The sequence below is a fragment of the Bos indicus genome, chromosome 26 (assembly GCF_029378745.1).
Source record: "Bos indicus isolate NIAB-ARS_2022 breed Sahiwal x Tharparkar chromosome 26, NIAB-ARS_B.indTharparkar_mat_pri_1.0, whole genome shotgun sequence".
NCBI classification, from domain to species: domain Eukaryota; kingdom Metazoa; phylum Chordata; class Mammalia; order Artiodactyla; family Bovidae; genus Bos; species Bos indicus.
In genome coordinates, this window is record NC_091785.1 from 15,163,009 (window position 1) to 15,189,467 (window position 26,459).

General features: G+C 43.1%; 1 protein-coding gene across 2 annotated transcripts in view; it reads left to right on the plus strand.

The window, feature by feature from the left end:
- Positions 1-18,707, plus strand: part of LGI1 (leucine rich glioma inactivated 1) — a 40,296-nt gene extending 21,589 nt beyond the window's left edge. For both annotated transcript variants that reach the window (XM_019953207.2, XM_070780496.1), the window contains 4 exons: positions 10,724-10,795; positions 13,327-13,496; positions 13,765-13,929; positions 17,515-18,707. In XM_019953207.2, the coding sequence (XP_019808766.1) occupies positions 10,724-10,795; positions 13,327-13,496; positions 13,765-13,929; positions 17,515-18,350 (1,243 nt within the window). In that variant the 3' untranslated portion in view covers positions 18,351-18,707. The remainder of the gene's footprint in view (positions 1-10,723; positions 10,796-13,326; positions 13,497-13,764; positions 13,930-17,514) is intronic.
- The last annotated feature ends 7,752 nt before the right edge of the window (positions 18,708-26,459 follow it).

Genomic DNA, 26,459 nt, shown 5'->3' on the forward strand with positions numbered 1-26,459 from the left:
GTGAGTGGAGAACAGCAGCGCTGCCGAACATCCTGCAGTGCATAGGAGAGCCTCTCATCAGCCTGGAATGGCACAGTGCTATGCCTGAGAAAGCAAATACGAACTGAATAACGCATCTCTCTTATTTTCAACTACACCCTAAACACACACACACACATATTTTTAATGAAAATAGAAGGACATGGGAAGAAACAGTACCAACATTTGTTGAGTGTCTACTACTACAATGGTCAGTATGCTTTACATAAATTTTCATTTAATTATCTCGACAATCCTGCCAGATAGGCAAAATAACCCCCATTTTCTTTTTTAACCACCACTTTAGAAATGAGGAAACAGAAGCTTGGAGGGGATGTATGACAAGTAAACGGACTAGTTAGGGAATTATGATAACATCAGCTCCGAGGCTGAACTGTTGTGGCTACTCATCCATTCAACAACTATTTCTCAAGTTCCTAACATGTATCTCGTTAGTGTTAGATAAAGAGGCAAGCCATCTAAGCGTCACAGTCATTCTGTCCATTTTAACCTGTTGCCTCACAGTAGCTCATTTCTAGCTCTGTCCTAGAGCCCAGGAGGTACCAGGTAACGAGGCAGATAAAGATGCCCGCCCTTTGTGCCTTTATTCTGGGGGGTCCACATGGTCTCGTGCCATCTCTACTAGTTCCTATCCCTACTGTTACTTGGATTTGCAGCAACAGGGAACTGATGGCCCTATGTATTTTACAAAATCACTACACCTTTCAAGGCTTTTGTATATAGTCATTATAAAAGGACAAGGAAAATATTGTCTATAAAACAAACAGCAACACTGCTTTTAATATCAATGTTGTAAGTGCTGCAAAATTGGCTGTGTATGGTGGGAATGCTGTGCCATTTGATTATAGAGCCAAATGCCACCAAGCCTGAACTTTCAGACGAAAACAGATAAATGGAAGCTTGTGACTTCAACCTGAGATCTACTTGATTCACATAAATCCATTCAACACGGCCTATGACTAATGGCTGAGCATCACGAGGGGCTGAAGGAAGAACATAAGACCCCACGGTTCTCTCTGGAAACCTGGACAGAGCCTTGCCATGACCCTTAGTTCACTCAAGTGTGTCTTCTCTCCAGCCTAAAGGCCTACCTCATGTGGAAGGAAGAATGGAAAGAATGGCAGGGAAGGACGAAAGAGAGAAAAAGGAAGGGAAAAGGAGAGGAAGGTTAAGGAAGGCAGGAAAGGGAGAAAGAAAAAAATTTATACAACACTCTAGTGAAGAACATCCATTTTGTTTGACCAGAGCTTACTATGTCCATCAAATGAAATGGAAATATAAATTTGGGTCATTATGAGGCCCCTTCTTTAGAAGTGTGAAGAATATAAGAAGGAGGCATTGGTACAGCATGTACTTATGTCAGAAATGTTCAGGCTCAAGTGAAAGCATAATGCAGCCCTCAAAGAAAGAAGCATGAATCTTAAGGATCAAACAGACAATGAAAGGGAAGTTCCTCTGAAATAATGTGGGACCAGGTGCTGGAGGTAGGAGGGAGGTGTTAGGAGGGAACAGGTCAAAGCTGATTGAATATGACCCTTAGATTTCTTGCATTTTTATCAAATAGCTAGGTTGATTCAGTGACTGTGCCAATAAGAGACTGTTTTCAAGCTACAAAAATGGCATTGCCATATGGTTCATCCTAAATAGTCTCTAGGATGTGCCACACAAAAATGAAGAAAATCCAGCTCCAACCTGGAAGAGCTCAGTCTAGCAAGAGGAATTAGTCAAATATTTTCTCTCTGAGTGCCTTGTCCCCATATCATGTCCTCCTTTCTAATTATGCTGTTCTTCCAGGGGTACTTCCTTCCTTCCTTTTTTCTTTTCTCCTTACCTTTTTTTTCCTTTCAAGAAGAGGTAGGGAAGATTTAAAGCCCAAATGTCCCTCTGATTATTCAGCACATCGAGTTCATTTTCCATTATTAACCACTTATACATACAGTTGACATTTCTTTGACCCATTAATTTTCTTTTTAAGATCTTAGGTTTCAAAGTGCACTTTTCTCCTCCTCAGACCAATTCTTCTCAATTAAAGGCATTTATTCAAGTAGCAAAGAATTATCACCTTGCCCTCTAACCCTCAGGAAGAGTTTACAAAGCTTTTCATATTCTAGACCTCATTACAGTCTTTTGATGACCTTATGAAAGAGATAAGGTGGAGGGTTGTGGAGAAAGTAGCATAGACACATATACACTATCTTGAGTAAAGCAGATAGCTGGTGAGAAGTTGCTGTATAACACAGGGAGCCCAGCTAAGTGCTCTGTAATAATCTAGAAGGGTGAGAAGGAGGGAGCGGAGCGAGGCTTGAGAGGGAGGTGATTTATGTATCAGTTCAGTTCAGTTCAGTCGCTCAGTCGTGTGCAACTCTTCGCGACCCCATGAATCACAGCACGCCAGGCCTCCCTGTCCATCACAAAGTCCCGGAGTTCACTCAGACTCAAGTCCATCGAGTCAGTGATGCCATCCAGCCACCTCATCCTCTGTCATCCCCTTCTCCTCCTGCCCCCAATCCCTCCCAGCATCAGAGTCTTTTCCAATGAGTCAGCTCTTTGCATGAGGTGGCCAAAGTACTGGAGTTTCAGCTTTAGCATCAGTCCCTCCAAAGAAATCCCAGGGCTGATCTCCTTCAGAATGGACTGGTTAGATCTCCTTGCAGTCCAAGGGACTCTCAAGAGTCTTGCATTGTTGTATGGCATAAATAATCACAACATTGTAAAGCAATTTTCCTCCAATTAAAAATAAATTTAAAAAAAGAAACAGAGCAGACACTATCCTTATTGGCAAATGAGAATTCAGAGGTGTGCCCTGAGTTTAAGCTGCTCCCCAGTTAGTAGTGGTAAAAGCCAGAAGTTTTCCAAGATCTTTAATGAGAACCCTAGTGCCGACTCCACCATGTCAATTATAGAAGGACCAGAGAGCTTTATGGATGGCTAGGTCCTTCCACAGGACATGATCTGAGAAGCAAACACAAATGGGGAAGGAAGAGAAGATCCTGAAGACAGGAGCCCTACCCTCACTCTTGGTCTCCAAATGCAATTAGTTGGAATTACACACATACTTTGCTGGATTTTTAAAAAAGTATATATTTTGTATTGGAGTATAGCTGATTAACAATGTTGTGATAGTTTCAGGTGGACAGCAACAAGTCTCAGCCATACATATACATACATCCATTCTTCCCCAAACTCCCCTTCCATCCAGGCTGCCACGTAACATACTCTCAACAGTGTGTAGAATACGTACGCACTTTCGTAGTATGTACAGTAGTAGACATACACTTTTAGATCCAACTAGTTCCCACTCTGGCTTAACATTAAAGCTGCTCCAAGGGAACTTGTAGGCACTGATATAAATTCAGTTCATTCCTAAAGAAGCAATGAACTTACCTTGTCTTCTTATACATCTATCTTAGCAGACTTGCCTTCTAAAGAGACATTTTTAAATAACTGAAAATTTACTATACAGACTCCCCTCTCCTTTAGACCAACCCCTCCCCAAAAGAGAATTCCTTATACTTAAGTCCTTACAAATCCTGTCAAATTCCAAGAGCCTCTCTTGATTCTTCTAAATGACTGTCCTAATAGTATACATGATTAACTTAAGTGTTTGAATAGTTCATATATTTCAGAAAGGTTTGAATTTTTCTGGTAACCATGTATTACTTCTGAAATCAGGGGAAAAATGAATTAAAAAATAGTTTATGGCCAATGAGGACAAAATTTCTAAACATTTTGTATTGGTCTCTGTTAACACCCACAATGTTTTAGTAATGATTCCCTTGGGCATCACATAAGTGTCATGGTGGCTAAGGTCCAGTGGAGGCAGGCTTGTTCACATGTATGTATAAAAACATTTGGGGAAAACTGTCATCGATCTGTACATGTCATGAAGCAACTACTGGTTGTTCTGCAACGTGGAGGTTCAAAAGACATACATGCAGTCCCCCAAACTCAGGGCATCCATGTGTCCCCAGTTAATCAGGCAGGATGTCCTCACTTCAGCTTTCACAATGACAAGCATGTATAGGGGGCAGCGGGATATAGTGGCTGAGGAGGTTGTCTCTTCCACCAGACTGTGTGTGTTCAAAGCCAGGCTTTACCCATTAATAGCTCTGGGACATCAGGCAGGTCACTAAGCTTCATGGTGCCTACAATTTCTTTTGTGTAAAACAGAAGTGATAACAATCATCTGTAAAAATAGGGGTGGAAAATAATAAGATACTTAGGAACACCTAGATTGTAAGACAGACAGGAGATTAGGCCAGTTACTCTACGTAAAGTACCTAGAACAGAGCATGGTATGCAGCAAACACCATCATGTAGGGAAAAACTAAGCCTCGCTGCCTAACCTCTACTGATTCTGGATCAGGACTCCAAATGCTGCAGTGTATTTATCCCCTTTAAACATTTTGTATGAAATTAAAATAACTGCACTTGAAGTACTGCAAATTCAGTGAGACACCAACTCAAGCTGAGAATCTGCACTGTAGGGAGGCTGGGAGCACCCCAGATGGCCGTGGGCGAAGCTTTCTTAGCAGCAGAGCCCAGTGGCACTGAAACAAACGTGCTGTCTGAGCCAGTCTGGTCTGCCTTAGCAAGAAGACTTTCCAGTAGGTTCCATACTCCATAATTAGAGGTTTTCTCAGGTAAACCATGAAAACACCAAAGTGGAGTGAAAGTGAAAGTTGCTCAGTCATGTGTGACTCTTTGCAACCCTATGGGCTATACAGTCCATGGGACTCTCCAGGCCAGAATACTGAAGTGAGTAGCCGTTCCCTTCTCCAGGGGATCTTCCTAACCCAGGGATCGAACCCAGGTCTCCTGCATTGCAGGTTTATTCTTCACCAGCTGAACCACCAGGGAAGCATGAAGTGGAGGGAATGGTCATCATTTCCATTGGGAAGGAAAGCCTGCCTGCCATTAAGAATGCTTGACCCTTCTCAGCCAGTCTCAAGGCAGCTGGGTGTTCAGTTGGACAGTTTCCCAGGTATTTTAAAGGATGTTTCTTAGGTAGATTCTGAATCAGGACCTAGAGACTTGAGCTTAGTTGCATACACACTTTAAAAAACCCTCCTAGGAGAACCTTCCTGGTGATCCAGTGGCTAAGATTCCAAGCTTCCAATGCAAAGGGTCTGGGTTCAATCCCTGGTTGGGAAACTAGGTCCCACATGTCACAACTAAGTGTTCACATGTTGTAATTAAATGACCCCTCCAAGATCACTGCAGATGGTGACTGCAGCCATGAAATTAAAAGACGCTTACTCCTTGGAAGGAAAGTTATGACCAACCTAGATAGCATATTCAAAAGCAGAGACATTACTTTGCCAACAAAGATCCGTCTAGTCAAGGCTATGGTTTTTCCAGTGGTCATGTATGGATGTGAGAGTTGGACTGTGAAGAAAGCTGAGAGCCAAAGAATTGATGCTTTTGAACTGTGGTGTTGGAGAAGACTCTTGAGAGTCCCTTGGACTGCAAGGAGATCCAACCAGTCTGTTCTGAAGGAGATCAGCCCTGGGATTTCTTTGGAAGGAATGATGCTAAAGCTGAAACTCCAATACTTTGGCCACCTCATGTGAAGAGTTGACTCATTGGAAAAGACTCTGATGCTGGGAGGGATTGGGGGCAGGGGGAGAAGGGGACGACAGAGGATGAGATGGCTGGATGGCATCACTGACTCGATGGACGTGAGTCTGAGTGAACTCCGGGAGTTGGTGATGGACGGGGAGGCCTGGCGTGCTGCAATTCATGGGGTTGCAAAGAGTCGGACACGACTGAGTGACTGAACTGAACTGAACTGAACTGAATGGTGCAACTAAGGCCTGGTGCAGCCAAGTAAAAAAAAAAAATGTAAAGGAACCCTCCTAGGGAATTCCCTGGCGGTTCGGTGGTGAGGACTTGGCCCTTTCACAACGGGGTTTGAACCCTGGCCAGGAACTAGGATCCCAGGCTCAGAGGAGGGAGGGAACTTTGTGAGTATCGGGAGCACGTGATGTCAGGGTAAGACAATGGTAATTCACAGGGCTTTGCAGTTTCTCCCTAACTCACTGTCTTGGTGTACAGAGCCTGAGACTCATTCTCTGCCCTTTTCTCTGTCTAGATTGGTGCCCTTTCTCTTATCCATTCAAGCCTGTCCCATTCATCCACTCATTCACTCAATCATTTATTAATTTAAAAGCAGCTGTTGAGGACTTACATTACGTCAGGCACTGGGTATAAGAAAAACATCCTTCCAGTACTCGCTGCAGAGTGATCCTAGAAAACAACTAACATCAGTGAATGTCTCACTGCCCTGTCTTCACTTTCCCAACCAATTCTACCCTTTATCAGCTACCCAGATACAGTGCATTCTTCAGTTCAGTTCAGTACAGTTCAGTCGCTCAGTCGTGTCCGACTCTTTGTGACCCCATGAATCGCAGCACGCCAGGCCTCCCTGTCCATCACCAACTCCCAGAGTTCACTCAAACTCATGTCCATCGAGTCAGTGATGCCATCCAGCCATCTCGTCCTCTGTCATCCCCTTCTCCTGCCCCCAATCCCTCCCAGCATCTTACCCCTTAGTAAAACCTGTAGTGAAGCACATTGACTCTTTTTCTTTTTTAATTTTGGAATTTTAAAATCTTTTTTTTTTTAGACCAAAACAAACAAAATGCAGTTCACCCATTTCTCCCACCCCTCAACCCCACCTCTAACAACCATCAATTTGTTCTCTGTATCTACGAAGTTCATCGTTAACACCCTGGCTATGTGAGGTCTACAGCTTTATTCTTCAGGCAGAAAGTGGAACTCTCAATTCACCGGCTCTTTCAAAGAACTGAGTTGGGCAGCAAGGAAAACAGGTGTCTCTTCCTTGGTAATCTTAATGGCTGCAGTAATTCAGGACTAGACTGTTTTATCATTTCCCTCCCACTGTCTTAAAACCCAGCCTACTCCAAGCATGCATCCTGAAGCCAGTTTTACTTTGTGCTGGTGTCTGGGAGAGGGATATCCACTTAGGAGAAGTTAGCATAGGGACTGGAGGACACAATTGTGCCAGCAAATATATTGAGATACATAACTTGAGAGTGACTCCAGACTGGTCCAAAACACCAAGAAATTTCTTCATTCAACCACCAGTCAGTAAAAGGAATTGTGGAGACGTTCTCTTGCAAAATCTTCTTTAGCGGCATTTTCTCCCCATGGAAAAGAAATGCAAAAAAGCAAAATGGCTGTGTGGGGAGGCCTTACAAATAGCTGTGAAAAGAAGAGAAGCAAAAAGCAAAGGAGAAAAGGAAAGATATAAACATCTGAATGCAGAGTTCCAAAGAATAGCAAGAAGAGATAAGAAAGCCTTCTTCAGCGATCAATGCAAAGAAATAGAGGAAAACAACAGAATGGGAAAGACTAGGGATCTCTTCAAGAAAATCAGAGATACCAAAGGAACATTTCATGCAAAGATGGGCTCGATAAAGGACAGAAATGGTATGGACCTAACAGAAGCAGAAGATATTAAGAAGAGATGGCAAGAATACACAGAAGAGCTGTACAAAAAAGATCTTCATGACCAAGATAATCACGATGGTGTGATCACTGACCTAGAGCCAGACATCCTGGAATGTGAAGTCAAGTGGGCCTTAGAAAGCATCACTACCAACAAAGCTAGTGGAGGTGATAGAATTCCAGTTGAGCTATTCCAAATCTTGAAAGATGATGCTGTGAAAGTGCTGCACTCAATATGCCAGCAAATTTGGAAAACTCAGCAGTGGCCACAGGACTGGAAAAAGTCAGTTTTCATTCCAATCCCAAAGAAAGGCAATGCCAAAGAATGCTCAAACTACCGCACAATTGCACTCATCTCACACACTAGTAAAGTAATGCTCAAAATTCTCCAAGCCAGGCTTCAGCAATATGTGAACCGTGAACTTGCTGATTTTCAAGCTGGTTTTAGAAAAGGCAGAGGAACCAGAGATCAAATTGCCAACATCTGCTGGATCATGGAAAAAGCAAGAGAGTTCCAGAAAAACATCTATTTCTGCTTTATTGACTATGCCAAAGACTTTGAGTGGATCACAATAAACTGTGGAAAATTCTGAAAGAGATGGGAATACCAGACCACCTGATCTGCCTCTTGAGAAACCTGTATGCAGGTCAGGAAGCAATAGTTAGAACTGGACATGGAACAACAGACTGGTTCCAAATAGGACAAGGAGTACATCAAGGCTGTATATTGTCATCCTGTTTATTTAACTTATATGCAGAGTACATCATGAGAAATGCTGGACTGGAAGAAGCACAAGCTGGAATCAAGATTGCCGGGAGAAATATCAATAACCTCAGATATGCAGATGACACCACCCTTATGGCAGAAAGTGAAGAGGAACTAAAAAGCCTCTTGATGAAAGTGAAAGTGGAGAGTGAAAAAGTTGGCTTAAAGCTCAACATTCAGAAAACGAAGATCATGGCATCTGGTCCCATCACTTCATGGGAAATAGATGGGGAAACAGTGGAAACAGTGTCAGACTTTATTTTTTTGGGCTCCAAGATCACTGCAGATGGTGACTGCAGCCATGAAATTAAAAGACGCTTACTCCTTGGAAGGAAAGTTATGACCAACCTAGATAGCATATTCAAAAGCAGAGGCATTACTTTGCCAACAAAGGTCCGTCTAGTCAAGACTTTGGTTTTTCCTGTAGCCATGTATGGATGTGAGAGTTGGACTGTGAAGAAGGCTGAGCGCCGAAGAATTGATGCTTTTGAAGTGTGGTGTTGGAGAAGACTCTTGAGAGTCCCTCGGACTGCAAGGAGATCCAACCAGTCCATTGTGAAGGAGGTCAGCCCTGGGATTTCTTTGGAAGGACTGATGCTAAAGCTGAAACTCCAGTACTGTGGCCACCTCATGCCAAGAGTTGACTCATTGGAAAAGACTCTGATGCTGGGAGGGATTGGGGGCAGGAGAAGAAGGGGACGACAGAGGATGAGATGGCTGGATGGCATCACCGACTCGATGGACGTGAGTCTGAGTGAACTCCAGGAGTTGGTGATGGACAGGGAGGCCTGGCGTGCTGCAATTCATGGGGTTGCAAAGAGTCGTACTAAGCGACTGATCTGATCTGATCTGATGTAGGGAGACAGTCACAGCAATTCACTTGTATGGTCAGTTTTCTAAATGCTGTTTTGGGGCAATGTTCACACGAAAGCAGTCCACATACCAGCTACGATCCTGAGTTACCCCATTTTTTTTAACACTCTTATAATATGAGGTATTATTACATCCACTTAAAAATGAAAAAACTGAGTTGCAGAGAAGGTACATAACCAAAGTCACACAGCCAGTAAATAGTGGAGTCAGGATTCAGACAGCTCAGAATGACTCCAAAGCTATGCCCTTCATCACGAAATGGACTGTCACTGAGACTGGAACCTTCTGATTCAGTTCCCTTTCTTCTGTGCCAAGGTTCATTGAAAAAGTTTTCTAATCCAGTCTAGCGGTAATTTCCAAAACTCAGAAAAACAACATAATTAACTTAAAAATAGGTTTTAAATGTCTTTAATGCTTGCACTTGAGAAATCTCATACTAATTAGAATAGGTAGAAACAGAAGACTCTTGAGAGTGTTTTAAGATCAATTTGAGAGAATTTTCAAGAGCTTTGGAGGCCGACAGCATAGGCTCCTTTGTTTCAGTTTTCAATTTTTATTGTGAAAATTAAAACCGCTTCTAAGGAAAGTATATAACATGTATATGTATGTATGCATGCTCAGTCGCTTCAGTTCAACTGTTTGTGACCCTATAAACTGTAGCCCGCCAGGCTCCCCTGTCCATGGGATTCTTCATGTAAGAATACTAGAGTGGGTTGCCATGCCCTCCTCTAGGGGATCTTCCTGACCCAGGGATTGAACCTGAGCCTCCTGCACTGGCAGGTGGGTTCTCTACCCACTGAGCCACCTGAGAAATGCAAGTATATGTATAGTGCTGATTAAATACAAAACACCAGTCCCGGGTCACCCTTCCCGGTTATACAGTATCTGCTCCCGGTTACGTGCACATTTCTGCAGTGTGCACACATGACCTTTTCCTGGATAGTATCAGGACTGTTTCCTACTTGTTACTCTTGATTAGAATCAGAATCATTTTAGCAATACGTGGAAGAACAAATAGAGAAGGAGAAAACAATTCTTGTGATAATAGAGAAAGAACTGGAAGAAGGGAAAAAAGGAGATGATTCAACAGGATGAATGGATGATTGGATAGGTGGATATTTATGAGGAAGCTATTTTCTAAGGAGGCCTGAATGAATGGAGCTAAAAAGGAAAAAAAAAAATGTAGAAAAAGAACAGGAAGAAAGAGTGGGCTGGAGTCGGGGGTAGTTAGACAGGCCTCCAAGTTTGAGAGCTGTGGGTTCTAAGAGCTGGTGGTTGAGCTGCTCCTGGAGCGAGCGCGGGGAGGGAAGGAGGGGAAGGGTGGCCTGAGTGTGAGGGGAGAATGCATGGAGACTACAGACATGGGAAGACAACCCTTAGTTGTCTGAGAGTGTGAGGCTCACTCAGTGCTAAATAGAAAGACCGATGCCTGGGCATTATTTTGTTACTGGTATTTTGGAGTGTTTCCTTGTTCATTTTGTTTAATACCATAATACAAAAAGGGCCATAAATGCATTTATTTATTTTATTTATGACTACGGTTTACGTCACTCTTTTTTTTTTTCTTCCCAGGAGCCTTGCAAACAACAATCTCCAGACTCTCCCAAAAGATATTTTCAAAGGCCTGGATTCTTTAACAAATGTGTAAGAGGACCTAAGAAATCACTGATTAGTTAATTAATTTGCAGTAGTTAACAAAGATGTCTGGTGTTGATTATTAAAATTTTTAATTGGCTTTAAATTAAATGAGAAATTTAAAATTTTAATTTGTCTTAAATTTTGAATTTAGTTGGACTACTGTTTGAGTCTCCTAGGGTTTCCTCCGCTATAGTTTGAAAACATAACCGTAAGCTTTCCTTTGATAAAGTGTGTGTCTTTATGGGAGGGACTGATGACAAGGGACTTTGGGGGGAGACGGGGAAGAGGAGAGCTAGATAGAAACTTCAAGAAGCCTTTTTTTTTTTCTCACGGGGTTCAGGAAATGGGGCTACAAAGGAAAAACACAAAGAAGTCTGGGTAACTGACAGAAAAAAGATGAAAGGTTACACCCATGGGTTGGTCAGTCAACAGAGAAACGGAGCAGGAAGTGGGGGAAGGGAGGAAAGTTTGCCTTTTCTGTCATTAGACTGAACAACAACCCTAGGCTTAATCCCCAGGAATTTGGCTTAAGCCCCAGGAAGGGAATGAACTTAATTATTTTTGACCCTTTTTCAAACAAAAGAGCTTTCAAACTTTGACTTTTAAGCCTCAGAGTGAAAGATCTTTGTAAGGAATTTGTATATTTTGCAGTAAGCAAAGCAAGTAATGTATGCCTAACCATCTCAAAAGCAATTTAGCTTCAATAAGTGCCTTCCAAAACATTAGAAAGGTATTTAAATGCCGCAAGGTAGAACATAGGAACAAACAAAAGACGTGTGAAAACAAGAGTTCATATTTATCAGGTCCTTTGCTATAGAATATATATTCAAAACAACTTTTCTCCAACAAAATTTGAGTCAAGTATTCTCTCCTAAACCCAGTATTTAACATCAAATCAGCTAGCTAGTGAAGAACTTTCTTTGTTCCTTGTAGTACTCCCCCAGCCCCTCCTCCATGTCTATTACCCCAATTCCTAAAAGATGGTTTATTTCCAAGAGAGTGTCAGAATCAGGACACTTCCAGAGTCTTGGACAGACCACAGTTATCCACTCTGGTTTACAATAGATCAGAAAAGTTGACACTCATTATTTCTGGGTCAGAGTAGTCTTGGGATATGAAGTCAGTCCTGCGAATGTCTTGCAAGTTAGATAACTCCATGGCAGACTTGGGGATATAGCTTATTTGGAGACCCTCTGGCCCAACCTTATGTCAGTCTAAACCCCACTCTAGCAAAAGAAAAATCACTTGAAATGGGCTCAGTTTCTCCAAGGAATCTTATCATGGGTTTGGCCTACCTTGATATGCCCAAATCAAGAATTATTTAAGAAGTGCAAGGATCCACGCCAATATGCCTTTTAGTAGATTTCTTGGTTTTCTTTATTCCTTAAAACACATTTTTAAGTGCTCCAACACAAAAATTATTCTTGTGCTGTGTGAAAAGTAGACAATACCTATCTTAGGAATTCTATGTGACAGAGACGAGTTTTAGGAAAGAGATTGGGTTTCTGAACAGAAACAATGCAAATAAACAGAACTGATGAGTTGGGATCATATGTGGAAATTTAAACTATTTGTGCTGTGCAGTTTATTACGGGCATGAGCTATTGTATGTCTGCATTAACTCGGCTGTATCTAAGTCATTTCCTATTAAAATTGAATTTGAAGACCATGGAATAGGATCAGGATTAATTACATCTGTGAGGAAGAAGAAAAGCAAATAGCTCACTTGATTTAATTAAATATAGTCCAACAGTCACTACATTCTGTGTTTTAGAACCTGTGTTGCCCAGTATGGTGGCTGCACACTTAAAATGTGATCCTAGTGTGACTGAGGAACTGAATTTTAAATTTTACTTAGTTTAAAAAAATAAAATAAAATAAAAAACTAAATTTAAGAACTGATTTTTCTGTTCAATTATTGGAAAACTTTTAAGTATGCTTGGAACAATTTGGGTGTATGAATCTTTTTTTTTTCAACTGTGAATTTTATTAAATCTAAACACAAATCAGGAACTTCTGCTGAAATTTTATTATCCAAATTGAGATATACTGTAAGCATAAAATACACATTAGACTCCACAGAGACTTAATATAGAAAAAGCATGCAAAATATCTCATAAGTAATTTTTATATTACTATATGTCAAAATGATAAAATTCTGTATTGGGTTACATAACATATGATATTAAAAATAATTTCATCTGTTTCTTTTTACTTTTTTAATGTGTCCTTAGAAAATTTTTAAACTACAGATGTGGTTCACATTGTATTCCTATAGACAGCACAGCTCTAGACTGAACTACCTTTGAATCCAAGAGGGAGTAAGTTATGAGGTTCCATTGACTGGAGTGGCTTGCAAGGGTGCACTGTGGTCCTCTCTGAGCCCAAAGTGAATGATCAGACAGGTTCAAGGTAGATTATGAGGCATGATATAAAACCAGGTGAGAGCATCCTGCTCACATAATTGCTATGGTAAGAGTCATGCCTGTGAAGGAAGGACCCTTGTATATCAAAAGCAGCTGAAGTTTGTCTTTCAGTGACCTGAGAGGTAATTCATTTAATTGTGACTGTAAACTGAAGTGGCTGGTGGAATGGCTAAGCCACACCAATGCAACTGTCGAAGACATCTATTGTGAAGGCCCTCCAGAATACAAGAAGCGCAAAATCAATAGTCTTTCCTCCAAGGATTTTGATTGCATCATTACAGGTAATGTATTCCAAATTATTCCATCTTGTAAAATTAAGGGTTACATTTTTTTTTTACATATGCAGGAACTGATATTTTTTATACATTAAAAACCAACTGAGCAATTTAAAGATACTATGAACCATTAAAACTTCATGTGTTTAAAAGCAAAGTAAAATTGCCATTTCACTGTTTCTCTAGAATAAAAGTATTTCTTATGGACATTTGAGATCTAGCCAACGAATGAGGCATTAGCACAGCTACTAATCATCATTTTCAATTTTTACAGAGTTTGCAAAGTCTCAAGACCTGCCTTATCAATCACTGTCCATAGACACTTTTTCTTATATGAACGATGAGTATGTCGTCATCGCTCAGCCTTTTACTGGAAAGTGCATTTTCCTTGAATGGGACCATGTAGAAAAGACCTTCCGGAATTATGACAACATCACAGGTATGAAAACACCGATTGTATTTTGAATGGAAAGTTAAACTGCTTGGGTCAAGGGCAAAAGGAAAAGATGAGTGGTATCAGGGAATGCTTTGGGCAGGTTTGTGGTTTAGTCACTAAATCGTGTCCAGCCCCTGCAACCCCATGGACTGTAGCCCACCAGGCTCCTCTGTCCATAGGATTTTCCAAGCAAGAATACTGGTGTGTGTTGCCGTTTCCTTCTGCAGGAGATCTTCCCGATCCAGGGATCAATCCTGTGTCTCCAGAACGTTAGGCAGTTCTCTACCAGTTACCAGGTTTAGAATCATTTGAATCCTAAATCTACCATTTGAGATTGTTCCCTAAAGCTTAATTTCCTCAGTTGTAAAATGGTAATACTAATACTTAACTTGCAGGGCTGTTATAAAATAACGAGAGCATATGTTCAGGAAACTTAGCATAGGACCTATCTTAGTAAATATGCAATAAAAGTGGGTTATTTTTCTTGAAAGAAAAAGTACTGGATTAAGAATTATGAGTTCTATCTAGGTTCTGCCACAAACAAACTAGTTAAGCCACACTCTCACTGGGTCCATTTTTTAACCACAGAATGAGTTTATTTTAGACTGATGAAATCTCAAACTTTATTGCAAAAACATTACTTCTGTAAAATGTTCATGTATGACTTGAGACATAAGTGTTTTATCGTCCAGTAAATTTGGGACCCATATCTCCCTCTTGGAGATTCATAATAACACACGTTAGAGGCTCTGAGAAATCCTGCAGTGAGGACATAAACCTCTTTCTAATATTTTTTTGCATTTAATTTAATGATGGAAATCTTTTTTTTTTTTTCCATGAAAACTTTTACTTAGGTCACCTCTTAAGTTTCTTCCTCATTTCAACAACTTTTAAGTGTTTAAGTCATAAATTAGAACATGAGGCTCCCTCTGAAACCACCTTCACATCAGCATTAGCTTCTAACACCCTTAAACTTGCTTCTGAGAGCACTCCCACATCCCCATAGAAGGTTTCCACTTGACAGGGCCGGGGTAGTTATAACTAGATTTTGTTGGCAGTCATCAACCCTATTGCTCAAAGGATCAGGACAGGTTTGGGTCTTGCCTAAGACTGAGGTGCCCAGATAACTGAATCCCCTCCAAACTGAGACCCTCCTAGAGTCCTCTTTCCTTCTCAAGGAGGAAGGCTATGCTTCCCTTTCTCCTGAAGCCCCCTCAGTTCTCCAGTGGATTGCAGCAGGGCTTTGTGCAATCTAAACCAGCTTCTTACATGTGTGCTGCTGCTGCTGCTAAGTCGATTCAGTTGTGTCCAACTCTGTGCGACCCCATAGACAGCAGCCCACCAGACTCCCCCCGTCCCTGGGATTCTCCAGGCAAGAACACTGGAGTGGGTTGCCATTTCCTTCTCCAATGCATGAAAGTGAAAAGTGAAAGTGAAGTTGCTCAGTCGTGTCCGACTCCTAGCGACCCCGTGGACTGCAGCCTACCAGGCTCCTCCGTCCATGGGATTTTCCAGGCAAGAGTACTGGAGTGGGGTGCCATTGCCTTCTCCAACATGTGTACAGTCTCTCAATTGCTATGAATGAATCTTTAGATAAGCACTTGAAAGAAAAATGAGTCATATATTTGCAGACTTCCAGATGACATCATCTAGTCCAGGATGATGAATATATGTCATATATGCAGTCACTATCCCCTCCCTCACCCCATACAGACATTGTTAATCTAGCATGATGTTCTTTCTTGCAGAGGATAGAATCCTTCTTAATACAGTTCTCCAGGGAGTTCCAATCAGTCAGTCGACATTGGTACATGATTGAAAACTAGTAGCCATCTCTAAGGAAAAGGCGATGGCACCCCATCCCATGGACGGAGGAGCCTGGTAGGCTGCAGTCCATGGGGTCGCTAAGAGTTGGACACGACTGAGTGAATTCACTTTCACTTTTCACTTTCATGCATTGGAGAAGGAAATGGCAACCCACTCCAGTGTTCTTGCCTGGAGAATCCCAGGGACGGGGGAGCCTGGTGGGCTGCTGTCTATGGGGTCGCACAGAGTCGGACACGACTGAAGCGACTTGGCAGCAGCAGCAGCAGCAGCCATCTCTAATCTAGTTCCAACTTTCATTGTATAGAAGGGAAAACTGAATCCCAGAGAAGAGATTTTCTAAAGGTCACAGAATCAGCTGAGTCTTGAAAAGGGTCATAAATAGAATAATTTTGCCTATGCATGCAGCCAAAAGAGTTGATGCGGAACTTATTACCTCAAAGCCCTTAGAGCAGCAGTTAGAAAAAGCCTGGGGCTAGATCTGCCTTGCTCTCTTTGGGCTTCCAAGAACCAACCTCCCTCTAGAAGATCAGAATCTATTGATAACTTAAACTCTTAACAAAGGATACTGAGCTAGGCTTCTGACAGACCCCCATGTAGTTTTCTGAGATTTCCCAAAGTAACTTTCAGGAGCATCGCCCATGACTGTACCCCTCTTTCACTTTTCTTAAGGATTCTTCTTCTTTCTCTTCTGCCACTAGTGACCTAAAGCTTCAGAAAAATCCCAAGTGACACCCATCTTTTCTTAGGGGAAAGTTAATCGATTCTAGAGCCAGAAGCCATTCATTACAGAGAACACAGCAATTGAAGATAGCCATGAGCTGCCCAGGCCACTGCTCAAGACTTGGCCTTGAGGTTGTCCTAGAACCTTGTGGAATCCAAACCCAAGGTGGAAGCCCCAGTACAGCTAACTCCTCACCCTTGGTTAAGTTAAAAGCATAGGGACACTGGTAGCCTTGGGCTCGAATCCCAACTCTGCCTTCTAGCAGCATCGAACCTCTCTGACTTTCAGCCTGCTCACCTGCAAAAGGAAGGGTAATAATAATATTTATCTTTTAAGATTGGTGGGAAATTTAGTTCGATGATCTGGCAAAGCATAAAGTAGGTGCTTTATGGCAGTTTCCACTAGAATTACTATGACTAACTCATGTTACGTCAGGGAAAGCAATGATCCTTTTCTATAAGAAGTGAGAGGAGAGGGAGCTCCCTGACAGTCCAGTAGTTAGTACTCACTGCTTTCCCTGTTCAATCCCTGGTTGAGGGAACTTAGATTCATGTGTGGCTTGGCCAAAAAAAAAAAAAAAAGACAAAGAAGAGGGACTTCACTGGGCGTCTTCCCTGGCAGTTCAGTGGTTAAGACTCCGCACTTACAATGAATGGGGCACAGGTTCAACCCCTGGTGGGGGAACTAAGCTCCCACATGCCACGTGGTGCAGCCAAAATTTTTCTTTTAAAAATTAAAGACAATGAAGAAGAAGAAGTGAGAGGGAAAACTCAGGCTTTAGCCATGTGTCCTGAATGTCTAGTACACATTGGATGTGACAAGACAACTCTGTTGTTGGTAACAAGGCCCCATGAGGCAAAAAGGCACCGTCTTGTTGCCACTGGATCTGATTAAAAAACTGACTTTGCCTAAACAACCATAGAAATCTCTTATTTCAGGCTGAAACAAGGTTTTGGTGGCAGCTGCATGGTCTCAGCCTGTGTATTAACAGCTCTAAAAGAGGACGGCCATCCTCCTAATCTCTCATTTGTCTTTCCCAGGCACGTCCACGGTAGTGTGCAAGCCTATAGTCATTGAAACTCAGCTCTATGTCATTGTGGCCCAGCTGTTTGGCGGCTCTCACATCTATAAGAGAGACAGCTTTGCAAATAAATTCATAAAAATCCAGGATATTGAAATCCTCAAAATCCGAAAACCCAATGACATTGAAACATTCAAGATTGAAAACAACTGGTACTTCGTTGTGGCTGACAGTTCAAAAGCTGGTTTCACTACCATTTATAAATGGAACGGAAATGGATTCTACTCCCATCAATCTTTACATGCATGGTACAGGGATACTGATGTGGAATATCTAGAAATAGCCAGAACACCTCAGACTCTCAGAACGCCTCATTTAATACTGTCCAGTAGTTCCCAGCGTCCTGTCATTTATCAGTGGAACAAAGCAATACAATTATTCACTAACCAAACTGACATCCCTAACATGGAGGATGTATATGCCGTTAAGCACTTCTCAGTGAAAGGCGATGTGTACATTTGCTTGACAAGATTCATTGGTGATTCCAAAGTAATGAAATGGGGAGGCTCCTCATTTCAGGATATTCAGAGGATGCCATCACGAGGATCCATGGTGTTCCAGCCTCTTCAGATAAATAACTATCAATATGCAATTCTTGGAAGTGATTATTCCTTTACTCAAGTGTATAACTGGGATGCAGAGAAAGCCAAATTTGTGAAATTTCAGGAATTAAATGTTCAGGCACCAAGATCATTCACGCATGTGTCCATTAATAAACGCAATTTTCTTTTTGCTTCCAGTTTTAAGGGAAACACACAGATTTACAAACATGTCATAGTTGACTTAAGCGCATGACACACCAAATTCTGTGGCTGCCATCAGTAACTTTCTACAGTACATGATCCGGATGAACTCAAATGCATGATGACTCTTCTTTTCACACTTGCAAATGAATGCCTTTCACACATTGAGACTGCTAGAACCAAGCACTGCCCGTATCTCCATCCTTACCTGTCCAGTCCAGTGGTGTGGGAAGTTACCTTTTATAAGACAAAACTGAATTGTGTAACTGTTCTTTGCAGTGAAGATGTGTAAATAAGCGTTTAATGGTATCTGTTACTCCAAAAAGAAATATGAATATGTACTTTTCCATTTATTTATTCATGTGTTCAGAAACAACTGCCAAATAAAATGTTTACATTTTCTTTCATATCCCAAAGGTAATTATTTACAGGAGTTATTTTATTCTTGGTGATAGTATATTGAGTAAAGAGTTTTATATAGTGGGGTTATATTTGGATTGAGAATTTATATAGTAAATAATGATTGAAGATGAACATTCATATTGATTGCCTATCATTTATTATCAGGTTGATCAGCTGAGTTTGAACATTCAAACGTGTTTCTAAAGCGCATGGCTTTGGGGAACACTTTGGGGTGAAATAGTGACCAATGGAAGAAGAGTAGACAAATTTGCCTGTTACAAGATGGCTAATTAGACAGTTAGGCCCATCCTTTCCTATCTGATAGCTCCAGCTAAAAACATCATTTGGAGAATTTATAGAAGCTAAATTCAAGATTTTGGATTTTTAAAACCTTCTTCAGGGACTTCTAAATGTCTGACTCTCGAATCACCTGACAGCTGACAGAGATTGTAACTACAGCACTTGCATCAGATGTATCTGCTACAAAGGCCTCAATCTGACCAAGGATGCTTTGCTTCTAGACGTTAGTTCTGACCCGTTACTGACATCCTGCTGAGTGCCCACAAGGCTCAGATCCGACTTTCTAAATTCCTGCTCCTGGATCACATGGTATGTTAGCACTTAGCACGATGCCTTTGATAGAGTACGTTCTCAAAAACTACTTTTGAAGATGCACATGTTATAAACTTAATAACAAACTTCACAAGGCCCTTTGGTCTAATCAGTCATATTTACTGAGTACCTACATGGGGTGTCTTTTCTGTGGTTTGGGGAGGAAAACTGAGGAATAGAGCATAGTCCTTGACCTGTGGGGCCTTAGAAGACTAACAGGGTGATTAGGACACAAAAAACTACAGAATAAGCTGTGAGTGCCAAATATCACCTAAACATTCTGATTTTAAGTATCATAGGAGTGTCCAAGATGAGTTCCTGGAAGAAGTGGTCCTTGTGCAAACATAAAGGGAATAGATGATTTCAAAAGGGAGTCGGGGCAGAGGAGATATTCTTGGCATGATTTGGTTCTGTGTGCTGCCTTCATGGAGGGGATCAGAGCTTCCTCTGGCTTATTGTTCCTCAGATTCTTTTGCTGAATGACTAGAGGGGCAGGTGGGACAGACAGCAACTCTGGCAGCATGTATCTGGCAAACTTGAGGCATTAAAGGTACACATAATAGTTACATAGTCTCTGGGAAGCAACACCTTGGGGAGTTATGCATAGGAACCAGATTCCTTTACCACATGGGGAAGATATCAACTCTGACATCAGGGTTACGGGGGGACGAGAAGAAGACTCACCCACTCCCAATCCCGCACATAGGGAGATCTGGCCTTCGAATGTCTGACTTTCTTTGTTCCTTTGTCCGATAAGCAGCACATGTATGTTAGGGGGGGCTTCCCTGGTGGTGCTAGTAGTAAAGAACATGCCTGTCAGTGCAGGAGACTTAAGACTCACAGGTTCGATCCCTGAGTCAGGAAGATTCTCTGGATGAGGGCATGCCAACCCACTCCAGTATTCTTGCCTAGAGAATCCCATGGATACAGGAGCCTGGCAGGCTACAGCCCATGGTGTTGCTAAGAGTTGGACACAACTGAAGCAACTTAGCATGCACCTCTATTAGAGAACACCTGCTTGGTACAGATTGGGTTTAAGTCCTGTCCTATCATGTACTGGCTTTGTCCACAGGCAAGTTACATGAGTTCGCTGAGCCTCAGTTTCTTCATCTGTAAGGACAACGATGCCTACTCCAAGGACAACAGAAGGATTAAATGAAACAAGGCACACATGGTGAATTGAATTTTACAAATATGGCCACAACGATATTTCCCATCCTACATGCTCTATGAGAACCTTGCCCTAACCCCATCAAGACATGATGCCTAATTTCTTGATCCTTCCATCTGGATGGCCTGGTGACTGATAAAATGTAGTAGAAATGATGCAGTTTGACTTTTGAAGTGAAGTCATAAAAACAATGAAGCATCTGCCTTGTGAAACTGGGAGGATCTCTTTTGGAGGCCTGAGCTGCTGCATACAAAGTCCTATTAGCCCAAGGCCACCACTCTGAGGAAGCCCAAACTTTGGTCAACAGCCCCAGATGAGGTCTCAGCCAACCGCCACATCAGCCACCACTTTTGTGAGCGAAGGTATCAGCTCTCAGCTGTCAAGTCACCACAGACTGGCAAATATTCTCAACTGAAGATCCAGAAATCATGGAGCAGAGACAAGCCATTCCTATGATGCTCTGTCCAAATTCCTGACCCACAGTATCTATGAGCATAATAAAATCATTATTTTAAAAAGCCAAGTTTTGGAGTGACTTTTTAGCAGCAATAGTCAGAATAGCACATGACGTGCTTAGCAGAGAAGAGCACAAAGCGGTAAAGACTCCATCTGCAATGCAGGAGACACAGGAGACAAGAGTTCGATCCCTGGGTTGGGAAGATCCCCTGGAAGAGGAAATGGCAACCCACTCCAGTATTCTTGCCTGGGAAATCCTCTGGACAGAGGAACCTGGCAGGCTACAGTCCACAGAGTTGCAAAGAGTCAGACACGACTGAAGCAGCTGAGCACACGAGTACCAGTTATTACTAGTGGGCCCCACACCCAGAATATTGTCTGCTTTGGAGTCGTGTTCTACCTTATTGCCTTGATGTAATTCACTGTCGTTTCATTTCTAAAGGCTACCTCCTGTTTTCTATATGTTAATGGTGTTCAGACTCTGCCAGGCACTCTGCTGACTTCAGAGATGCAGAGACTTTGGATCTAGATTCTGGCCATTTGGTTTAATAGAGGCATTGATTATTTAAGTCAGCAAAGAAACTGTCTAATTTACCTTGAAACTGAGACCCACAGATGTGAAGCAAGTTACAACCCAGGCCTCCTGACCCTCAGCCCAGTCCTTTCTCCATTACATGGTGCTACCTTTCAAAATCTAACCCTCTGATTGGAACCTGGGGTTGCAGATGGGGAGGGAGGTGAGGAATGAGGAGGCTGACTGAGAATATAAATTCAAGAAAGACTGAGAAGAAGGACGTGTGGTCAGGTCCACTCTTGCAGGAATTGACTTTTCTGAGAGCTGCCCTCTCTCCCTGTACCCCTCATCTACCCTGTACTATGCAACTGGGTCATTTATACCCAGCCATAAATGACTGAACACCTAAATCCCAATCTAAGTGCCCAAAACAGAAGCTGGGCTGGCTCAGCCTGAGCCAATCCCTCCTCCCTCCTGGATATTTGGAACTAGAGCAGCAGAGTCTGAGTCAATGGGTCCCAGGCACCATACTTGTAAGGGGATGATCTTAAATCATGTTCCCTTGAAGCAGGGGGATTTACTGAAGGAGTGCTCTTAGGTAAGGGACAGGGAGGAGTACAGGGCAGGCAAGATGTAAAGATGTACTTTCAGTAGAAGTCTAGCTTCAGCCTAAACCCAAGGGGATCTCTAAAGCATGAATGAATTGTACCACAGAGTGTGTTCTGCCTTGAGGCAAGGAGGGTGGACATTTATATCCCCCATCTGATGATCAGTGACCAAAGAATGTGGGGGCATAACCTCTCAGGCATCTCCAGCTGAGAAGTTTCCAGTTGGCTAAGGGCAGTCTTCCAGAGACGGGAACCAATGTGAGCAGCCATGCTACAGGATGAGTTCACCAACCTAGCAAAGGGCATCTGGGTGGGTAACCAAACGCATAAGCTACAACGATGGTGTTTGAGGCACCACTCCAGTTTGGAGCAGCCACAGTGGTCTACAAACCAGAAGAGCAGAGGAGAAGAGAATGAAGCCAAAGCACAGAAAGAAGCAGGGGTGAGAAACTACATAGTCTGAGGGAGAGAGGAAGGGAGAGGAAAAAGAAGGGAAGAAGAGAGAAGGGGTAAGAAAAGGGAAAGGGAAAAGCAGAGAGTAGAAAGGGAGGGAACTTTCCTAGTGGTCCAGTGGTTAGGAATCTGCCTTGCAATGCAGGCAACACGGGTTCAATCCCTGGTTGGAGAACTAAGATCCCACATGCCATTTTGAACAACTAAGCCTGTGGGCTGCAGTCACCGAGCCCAAGCACTCTGGAGCCACCGTGCCACAACTAGAGAGTCCGTGTGCCCACTGAAAGGTCCTGCGGGATGCAAGAAAGACCCTGTATGCTGCATCTAAGACCCAACACAAATAAACCAATTAAAAGGAAGGGCAGAGAGAGAATGGGAAGAAGCCTGGGAGGGTCGGAGTCCCAGCTTGGGTCACCTGAGAACCAGACTCTGAGAAGTTAAGTATTAGGTAGTACCTTTGAGACCAACACTTGGAAGGGAGAAGGAATTAGGATTTGGCAAAGGGAGCCACTGAATTGTGATGCAGTTCTAACAAAAGCAACCCTGTAGGAAGCTCTAGAGCTGAGATGTCCTTTCTCAGTTTTCCCAAGTTGGACCAAGGGGATCAGACCTTTATACCTCTATCAGAGGTGTGCTGTCCCTGGAAGAAAGCATGGCCTTAGTGAGGCTGGTTTTTTTCAGCCAAGGCAATCCTCAAAGAGGGCAGACGGTAGAGACCCATCTTCTGGTAGTAGTCCCAGAAGCTGGGGAAATAAGTCATTTATTCCTGAATGGGGATCTAGGCAGCACAACACAGCCTCCACCCCAGAGGGAGACAGATGAAGAAGAAGGCTGTGGGGGGGGGGAGGGGGGGAGGCACCCTTATTCCTAGTGATTGCCCATTTTCCACTCCATCCCTCGTGAGATCCAATGGTGTTGTTCCCTGCTATTGAATTCCTTGAGATATTTCTGTAGCCTTCTATTAACAAGCCACTACATACATACACACACATACACATTTTGTTTTATATTACTTTATGTGGCTTTGTGTACTCGTCACAAAATTATTTTCAACTAAGTCAGAACACTTAGGCACAAGGTACTATAATGTAGATATGATGGCAAGTACTAGATATTTCTGTCTCTTTTCTTTCTGCTACTTATAGGTATACCTACACCTATGGACACAGAAAGTTCAATTTCACTGAAAAAGTTTATTGACCACCTACTATGTGCAAAACACTATGGTATACAACTCAAAGCAAAAGTGAGCAAGAAATTGTCCCTACACTTAAAGGATTTGCATACCACTGGGGCTTATTTCTGTGATATTAAATGGTTTGCCTTGGAAACGAACAGAGATCATTCTGTCGTTTTTGAGATTGCATCCAAGTACTGCATTTCAGACTCTTTTGTTGACCATGATGGCTACTCCATTTCTTCTAAGGTATTCCTGCCCGCAGTAGTAGATATAATGGTCATCTGAGTTAAATTCACCCATTCCAGTCCATTTGAGTTCGCTGATTCCTAGTCGACGTTCACTCTTGCCGTCTCCTGTTTGACCACTTCCAATTTGCCTTGATTCATGAACCTGACATTCCAGGTTCCTATGCAATATTGCACTTAACAGCACTGGACCTTGCTTCTATCACCAGTCACATCCACAACTGGGTATTCTTTTTGCTTTGGCTCCATGCCTTCATTCTTTCTGGAGTTATTTCTCCACTGATCTCCAGTAGCATATTGGGCACCTACTGTACTGGGGAGTTCCTCTTTCAGTATCCTATCATTTTGCTTTTTCATATTGTTCATGGGGTTCTCAAGGCAAGAATACTGAAGTGGTTTGCATTCCCTTCTCCAGTGGACCACATTCTGTCAGAGCTCTCCACCATGACCCGCCTGTCTTGGGTGGTCCCAGGGGCATGGCTTAGTTTCATTGAGTTAGACAAGGCTGTGGTCCTAGTGTGATTAGATTGACTAGTTTTCTGTGAGTATGGTTTCAGTGTGTCTGCCCTCTGATGCCCTCTTGCAACACCTACCGTCTTATTTGGGTTTCTCTTACCTTGGACGAGGGCTATCTCCTCACCGCAGCCCCTCCTGACCTTGACGTGGAATAGCTCCTCTAGGCCCTCCTGCGCCTCGCAGCCACCGCTCCTTGGACGTGGGGTAGCTCCTCCCGGCCACCGCCCCTGGCCTCCGGCGTGGGGTCGCTCCTCCCTGACGCTGCCTCTGGCCTCGGGTGTGGGGGCGTGGGGTAGCTCCTCCAGGCCGCGGCCCTGGCCTAGGGCGTGGGGTAGCTCCTCTCGTCCGTTCCTGCGCTGTCGCAGTCTGGCACTCTCGGCCGCTGCCCCCTGACCTCGGACGTGGGGTAACTCCTCATGGCTGCCGCCCCTCGGCATGGGGTCCTTCCGGCTTCTGCCCCTGACCTCGGACGTGGGGTAGCTCCTCTTGGCCGCGCTCTGCGCGCCGTCGCAGCCCCCCGCATGTCATGTATGGATGTGAGAGAAAGAAAGCTGAGCGCTGAAGAATTGATGCTTTTGAACTGTGGTGTTGGAGAAGACTCTTGAGAGTCCCTTGGACTGCAAGGAGATCCAACAAGTCCATTCTGAAGGAGATCAGCCCTGGGGTTTCTTTGGAAGGAATGATGCTAAAGCTGAAACTCTAGTACCTTGGCCACCTCATGCAAAGAGTTGACTCATTGGAAAAGACTCTGATCTGAGGGATTGGGGGCAAGAGGAGAAGGGGACGACAGAGGATGAGATGGCTGGATGGCAGTACTGACTCGATGGACGTGAATCTGAGTGAAGTCCGGGAGTTGGTGATGAACAGGGAGGCCTGGCGTGCTACGATTCATGGGGGCTGCAAAGAGTCGGACACGATTGAGCAACTGAACTGAACTGGGGCTTATTTCTAAAAGGCAGCCTGCAGAAAAATTAAAGAGGCAAAAGTAAATCCTATACAAGAAGTGACATGTGACTCATATTTTCCCCTTTTTGCCTGTAGGTCTATCCTGGTGGTGCCCATGTCAATTTTCTCTTTAGGGCAGTAGACAGAGCAGGTAACATCATGTGTTCTAGACTCAAACAGACCAAGTTTGCATCTCAATGTGGCCACTTACTAGTTCCGTGACCCTGGGTAAGTTAATCTTGTCTGTAAAATATGAATAATGATCAGATAGAGTCGGTTTGTTGTGATATGTACTGTTTTCTTTTAAGGTGTACAGTATGCTTTTTCCTGGGGCTTCCCTGGTGGCTCAGAGGGTAAAGCGTCTGCCTGCAGTGCAGGAGACCTGGGTTTGATCCCTGGGTCGGGAAGATAGAGTCGGGTTCAGAGGGGTTTATTGTATTGAGGCTGTGTGATGCTGGCCAAGTTTCCTCAGCTAGCAGAAAATCATTCTCAACTACTAGTGGTCTAGTGAAGAAAAGCCTAATCCCATTTCCTGTCTTCAAACCTTGTCTGCACTTAATGAGTATTTAAGAATTATCTGTGTAAATTCCCAAATACACATGACCATTTTGCAACCCCAGTTTCTGATCCCTGAGGAGACACAGTGGTCAGGATTCTTTTGGGTTTCAGTTGCTGAAATCCAGCTGAACTAGTTTAAACATCCAAATGCATCTAGTTTCAGAGAAACCTGGACTGGATATGAATATGATATTGTCATTCATCTGTCTTTCTCTGACTTTTGGATCTATTTTCCTTCATGTGGACTTCTTCCTAAGGCAGTCTCTCCATTCTTGGCAGAAAGACACCCCCGGCAGCTCCGATGTTGCCTCTTGCCAGTTTTGTTGTTGCTGTTGTTCAGTCACTAAGTCATGTCTGACTCTTTTCGACCACATAGACTGCAGCACACCAGGCTCCCCTCTCCTTCACTATCTCCTGGAGTTTGCTCACATTCACGTCCATTGAGTCAGTGATGCTATCTAACCATCCTATCCTCTGCCACCCTCTTCTCCTTCTGCCTTC